The sequence below is a fragment of the Aquarana catesbeiana genome, linkage group LG01 (assembly GCF_042186555.1).
Source record: "Aquarana catesbeiana isolate 2022-GZ linkage group LG01, ASM4218655v1, whole genome shotgun sequence".
In the NCBI taxonomy this organism is placed as follows: domain Eukaryota; kingdom Metazoa; phylum Chordata; class Amphibia; order Anura; family Ranidae; genus Aquarana; species Aquarana catesbeiana.
The window spans coordinates 910,123,577-910,130,686 of record NC_133324.1 but is presented as its reverse complement, the minus strand read 5'-3'; the positions used below and the strand labels follow the sequence as shown (position 1 = coordinate 910,130,686).

General features: G+C 44.3%; 1 protein-coding gene across 1 annotated transcript in view; it reads right to left on the bottom strand.

Annotated features, from left to right (window-relative positions):
- Nucleotides 1-1,493: 1,493 nt before the first annotated feature.
- The window catches only part of LOC141120285 (uncharacterized), a 55,073-nt gene continuing 49,456 nt past the window's right edge, over nt 1,494-7,110 (bottom strand). Inside the window, exon 10 of the mRNA XM_073611000.1 lies at nt 1,494-4,232. Coding sequence (XP_073467101.1) covers nt 3,600-4,232 — 633 coding nt within the window. The 3' untranslated portion in view covers nt 1,494-3,599. The remainder of the gene's footprint in view (nt 4,233-7,110) is intronic.

The following is a 7,110-nucleotide window of genomic DNA, read 5'->3' as shown; positions in this document are numbered from 1 at the left end:
GTACCAAGTTCTCTCAAGATTTTGTCCACCTTTTTCTGTTAGCTTCCATATAAAAGAGGGCCCAGCCACCATTTTGAAGTGACATGTATGGAATGAGTGAGGGAAAGGTGCGCTGCTTGTGAGGGAAAGCTAGGCCTTACTTAGGGAGAGTGTTTCAGCCTACAGGGATTCTCAGGAGTCCTGCCTATCAACACTGCTGCTGTGCTTGTGATAGAAGTTCATCTAAGACAGTGAGTCTTCCTATTAAATCATCTCTGCTGCATCTATGGATCCTGCTAATGGACACCAGCCTACCACAAGTAATCAAAATGTGCCTTGTATACCACTGATGTACCTGAAGAGAGGAATAATAAGTACAGTGCCAGTTTATTGAGCTGCATTCTGTATCTTTGGTGAATGGACTAAGCATATAAGGCACAGATTCAAACAAGAGAACTGTTTACTCCACTTTTGTAAACATCATTTTCCACTGCTGCTTATCTGGCAATTAAAGTTACTTCATTTACAATACCACGCAGCGTGTTTCCCTCTATAATGCAGCCACGCTAATTCCCCCGCTTACAAGGTTTTTATTGCCCCCATTAGACAGATTCACCCTCTTTATTTTGTTCTGTTTACCATTAACATTGAAAATGAAAGTAAAGACAAGCTCAAATTTTGGGTTGCCCCCAGAAAAGTAAGAGAGGGAAAATATTCCAATGGGGACAAAACCAAGAGCGGAGAGACAGAAGGGGAAAAAAACAATTCAACTGTTTGATAGGTTAAATCTTTTAGGGTCTGGTATAGATTTTGAGGGGGACCCCACGCCATTTTTTAAAAAATTTTGGCCAGGGTTCCCCTTAATATCCATACCAGACCTGAAGGGCCTGGTATGGAATTTAGGGGGACCCCCCCTGCCATTTTTTTTTTAAGTTTGGTTCGGGGTTTCCCTGTGAGGAATTCCCATGCCGTTTTTATCAATGAACTTTTATGTGTATTGTCGGACCGGCAATTCATTACTAGCCGCAAGTAGTTTTAAATGACTTTTTTCCTTTGAAATGTAATTTTGCTGTCAGACTGTTCTAAACACGGGAAACATGCACCCCTTTACAGGCATACTATAGACACCCCCCCCATATAAGAAATTTAAAGGAATATTACACTTTAATTGTTTCACTTTAAGCATTATTAAAATCACTGCTCCCGAAAAAACGGCCATTTTTAAAACTTTTTTTTGCATTGATCCATGTCCCTGGGGCAGGACCCAGGTCCCCAAACCCTTTTTATGACAATAACTTGCATATAAGCCTTTAAAATTAGCACTTTTGATTTCTCCCATAGACTTTTAAAGGGTGTTCCGCGGCTTTCGAATTTGGCGCGAACACCCCAAATTGTTCGCTGTTCGGCGAACTCGAAGCTCATGCCTAGCCCTGACCTTTCAAGCCTCCCACACCTCTGGACACTCTGGGTTCCGACATACTTCAAGCAAACATAAAATGCAAAGACACCAATAATTAGTAAGATTTGCAAGTCAACACTTTACTGGGGAGAGTAAGTCAACCAGACTATAAAGGTTACAGGTATAACCCAATTTGAGTGATATTGCAGTAGAATGAGATCAGAAGAACACACAATGAAGTAACAATAGCAATAATGTCAAATAGCTATAATAATCAGGCTAAAACAGATTAATGACCCCAGAAACAAGAGGGGGAAGATGAGACTTTTAGTCAGTCCACTCCCTCTAGGCCCTGATGCCACAAGAATTATGACATAAACAATGTATAAGGTTTATGTAGGAGTTCCCCTTTAATAAACGGTTGTATATCAACAAAGGGTTTGTATTGTGCCACAGGTTCTATGAGTCTCTTGATGAAACAAGGTCCTTGGAGTATAGGTATCTTTGATCTTCAGCTAGCTATGGTGGGCCCCAGAGATGTTATTGTGTAGTAGCAGGCCAATTAGGCTTAATATAATAGATGTTGTATTTTCCCCAGCAAAGCCTCTGCAAATGGTCAGTTGTAAAGGTGTCTGCATGCAGTTTCTTTTAGGTACAGTGTCAAAGATAAGATGGGTTTCTGCCTGCTCACCAATCTAGCCAAAACACTGGTCCTGTGAGGCAGGATGTCCTTCCACAGGCTCTTGAATATCTGCTGCGAGTTGTGTGGTGCCCGACTGGCAACCTGTGGTCCCAGGAATTCAGCAATGACTGCGTGGGTGTGCGGTGGATATGAACCCTATCAGCAGTGCAGGGGATCCTGGGAAAACGACAGCCACCCTGTACCCAGCAAAGCAGCCCTCAGGGTGAGAGGTGCCAGCCAACAGCACCCGCAGTGACAGCCTCTTGCTCTTGCAGCTCTGAATCCCGTATCCCAAGACAGACCAATTTATCGCATACTAGCTCATTATGAAATACTTACCTTAGATCGAAGCTGTTGCAGCGGTCCGCGCACAGCGATGTGACTGGCAACATGTCTCCCGGAGTTAATCCCAGGTTCACGGGTTCCGGCTCTGTGATTGGCAAGAGCCACAATGACGTCACTCTTGCGCATTCGCGTGGGAGCTGCCTGTCGCGGCACGGCTGCTGAAGAAAGGCATGAGCGTGCCGTTTCTTCAGTGTAGATGTGGATACAGAGAATATCTCCTAAACTGTGCAGGTTTAGGAGACATTCACGGTACCTGCAGGTAAGCCTTATTATAGGCTTACCTGTAGGTAAAAGTGGTGTAACAGGGTTTACAAACACTTTAAGCCTAGGGTAAATCCATGTCCCACAATCCTCCGCTATCAGTGAATGGCTTTTTCTCTGCATTCAGGAAGTGATGTGATTATTTCCCATGTTGAGCACTAGAGGGAACGTGCTCCATGTATAGCACACAAAAGGAGTGTCCCCTGAGTGAAGGTAATAACTCAGCCAGCACTTGGCTACATCAAATAACAAAACATCTAGAGTGCAGGTACCTTGTGGTGTCTGAAAGTTTCTGTGCTAGTCTCCGATCCATGTGTCAGACTACAAAAGTCTTCAACCCCAAGTCAACATTAAGATAAAACTCCTCACAATGCTAAGTCCTTCTCTCTGTCAGTCATTCAACTATCAAACTTCAGTAGGCAGTAAAGGCTCTGGCATTTGTCAGCTAGATGACAGGGCTTAGTGTTGGGACAGGGTGGAGTTTAATCTTGACTTGGTCAAAAGCCGATGCCAAATGTACAGCCTGGGCTGAGAATCCAAAGATTTGCACACAGATGCTAGAGAGCACCACTAGGTGCCTACACTCCATCATTGCTGCTGCTACCTTTAGAAGTACCTTTAGAAATGCTAGAAGGGTTATTGTAACAGCAGAAGCTGTAAGCTCACACCCGTACCTGATTTTTTTTTTTAACCCGCAGCCTTCCCAAGGAAAGTATGAAAATAGCGACTTCCTCAGAGTCACTATCTGCATAACCATAGGCATGCCCCCTCCACCATTGTCCATGTCCATCCAAATGACATGGCCCGCAAAGCAGTGTATAAAAATAAGTACATGTTAAAATGATCAGAATCATATAATAAAATTGATTTAAGAAATTCTGACGTGGCATTATGGGAAAAGAAAAGTAAAAAGTGGAGTGTTCCTTTAGAGTCTTAGTTTTTGTATTTGAGCCATACTATGTATAAGGAAAGGCAAACAACAGCAGCTGAAAGTGTGATAAGGAGGGGATCGTGCAGGTTGCTCTCCCTGGGTATTTCTTTTTCTTTATTTGCCTTGCTGTCACTTGCCTCCCAGGTTACTGAGGTTCCTGTTGTTCTCTGTTCCGGCACACTGTTTCCAGACATGAGGTCCATTGATGGGGGTTCATTGAACTGAAGTCTGTAGTAACTCAAGTCTCTGGAGATCTCAAAGCTGTCCTCTTCTGGCTGTTGTCTGTTTGGTCCCCTGCTATGAACAGAGCTAGAAACTCGTGTAGGATCTTCATTTTCCTCTGGCCTCTTTGTAGGAGCACTGCCTGAGCTTGCATTACTAGGTGTGCTTGTTGTGAGCACATCACGTGGTGTAGGACCTCCCTTGCTGGCCCTTGCGGCAGGTGATTCGGAAGAAGAACTCGAACACTGGGAACCCCCATTGCTCGATTCATCAACACTTATCTCAAGTTCAGGCACCCTTGATAATGGCGGGACCTCGTTAGTATCCCTTGTGACATCTGCAAAGCCGGCACCAGAATCCAGCACTCCTGGTTTGTCGACATTTGTTGGTCTACACGATGAGGGCTGCACACTCTGCAAATGAATCACACAATTACATCACCAGATCTTAACATTACAGAAGCAAGTTAAACCAGATCTGTGCCCACATGTTAACAAAGGTTTGTCAAACTTTGTAGAATACATAATTAGAGAAATAGGCTGCAATACTTAGGTTTTCAGGTGAAAATGTTGCTCCAGGCTCTCTGCAGTGCTTATGATATACACAACATCCTAGAGAGTTGATCATGTGAGCTATGTGAATGGGGACTATGATTTTAGATCGGCTTATCCTTCTCTTGAGCACAGATCATTTAACTAAATGCCTTGGCCTCCCTTCACCCAGCACCGAACGCATGCAGGTCCCACACCAAAATCACCCAACACCACTACAAATTTTTTTAAACTTGTGGACCCCTTTGTAGCCCCCACAGATAACTTCTACCATCTATAGCAAGGCCAGCAACTAATATTAAAGTGAACTTGTCATGAGAGAAATGCGCAGGCTAAAATTACTGAACCATTCTGAAAACGTTATTTGCCTGGTTACCATGTTTAGCCTCTTTCTTCAATACTTTGAGTAGCGGACCTGGAGGCCGTAAGAAGATAAAGGCTGCCAACCTTTTCTTTGACTCTAACAAATTTGTTGCTGGTTAGTGAATAGTTAATTCTTTTGTCCAGTGGCAAGATATCTCAAGCACAGTATCCTTTGTAATGGAAGCGACTGTCAGAAATCCAAATAATGGTGTCACCCTCTCCTGATGGATTTTAGAAGTAGAAGTAGAACAGGGGTCTCCAAACTGTCTGAACAAAGGACCAGTTTACTGGCCTTCAGACTTTAGGGGGGCCGGACTGTGGCCATTGGGAGTAGAAATTATCCTGGCGACAGTAGGCATACACAATGCATCTTTGGTATTCGGATGTGAACAGTGCCTTATCGTTGGTATGAGTGGGAGGAATCCTACCCCATCGTTGGTATGAGTGGGAGGAATCCTACCCCATCGTTGGTGGATCCTACCCCATCATTGGTATGAGTAGGAAGAATCCTACCCCAGCATTGGTATGAGTGCGGGGAATCCTACCCCATCGTTGGTGAATCCTACCCCATCATTGGTATGAGTGTGAGGAATCCTACCCCAGCATTGGTATGAGTGGGAGGAATCCTACCCCAGCATTGTTATGAGTGGGAGGAATCCTACCCCAGCATTGGTATGAGTGGGAGGAATCCTACCCCATCATTGGTATGAGTGGGAGGAATCCTACCCCATCATTGGTATGAGTGGGAGGAATCCTACCCCATCATTGGTATGAGTGGGAGGAATCCTACCCCATCATTGGTATGAGTGGGAGGAATTGTACCCCATCATTGGTATGAGTAGGAAGAATCGTACCCCATCATCAGTGGGAGGAATAGTGTCCCATTGTTGGTGACAGTGGGAGGAATAGTGCCTGTTGATGTCAGTAGCATGAATTATGCCCCATTGTTGGTGTAAGTGGAATAGTATCAGGGGGAGAAAAAATGCCCCAAGGCCTGCATAAAGGCAAGTAAGGGGCCGTATCCGGCCCTCGGGATGCAGATTGGAGACCACTGGTGTAGAACATACCAACAGTTGGTGTCCAAGTAAAAGAGAGCAGGACCTTTGTTGTGTCCATATAGGATGGGGCAGAGTCACACCTGCTACAATGAGGAAATCACATAGCTGGAGTCTCTGAAGCAGTAGTGGTCAACTTACTTTAATATAAGGACACTAAAGGGTGGCACACAACATTCAGTAAAGCTGTCAGAGATTGCAAGCATTCTATTGCAGTTGTTGGAGATTAGGGATATATAGTACTTCAGGAGACAATTATGGACTGGAGATAACTTACATGAGACTGATATAGATCACGGCTTCTATACAACTGCTGTCACAATTGTGCATCCAACAGATCCCTTAAGATATAAAGGATCAGAGGAAAAAAAAAAGTGACAGTGTTGAAAAAAGTAAGATATTTTATACTAACTACTAGAAGCCAGTTTAAATAATACTTTAACTGGCCTTAATAAGCACCAAGGCTAAGACTATTGGGACCTAAGGGCCACACAAGTGCCAAAAGGGCCACATGTGGCCCCTGGGTCACAAGTTGGGCATCAGGGCTCTAAAGTAATAAAAAAAAGCTGATGCAATAACCTCCTAGTGCCCACCTAAAACTTCAAATTCTAATTAGCTTTTAGTATTAATAGGCCTAATTTTTCACCATAGAAGGGCATAGGTACTTTTTTCTAACATGCACTATATTACCAAAAGTATTGGGCGCCTGCCTTTACACGCACATGAACTTTAATGATATCCCAGGCTTGGTCTGTAGGGTTCAATATTGAGTTGGCCCACCCTTTGCAGCTATAACAGCTTCAACTCTTCTGGGAAGGCTGTCCACAAGGTTTAGGAGTGTGTCTATGGGAATGCTTGACCATTCTTCCAGAAGCGCATTTGTGAGGTCAGGCACTGATGTTGGACGAGAAGGCCTGGCTCGCAGTCTGCACTCCAATTCATCCCAAAGATGCTCTATCGGGTTGAGGTCAGGACTCTGTGCAGATCAGTCAAGTTCCTTCACCCCAAACTCGCTCATCCATGTCTTTATGGACCTTGCTTTGTGCACAGTCATGTTGTAACAGGAAGGGGCCATCCCCAAACTGTTCCCACAAATTTGGGAGCAGGAAAATGTTCAAAATGTCTTGGTATGCTGACGGCTTAAGAGTTCACTGTAACTAAAGGGGTCTAGCCCAACCCATGAAAAAACAACCCCACACCATAATCCCAACTTCACCAAATTATTTGGATTAGTGCACAAAGCAAGGTCTATAAAAACATGGATGAGCGAGTTTGGGGTGGAGGAACTTGACTGGCCTGTACAGAGTCCTGACCTCAACCCA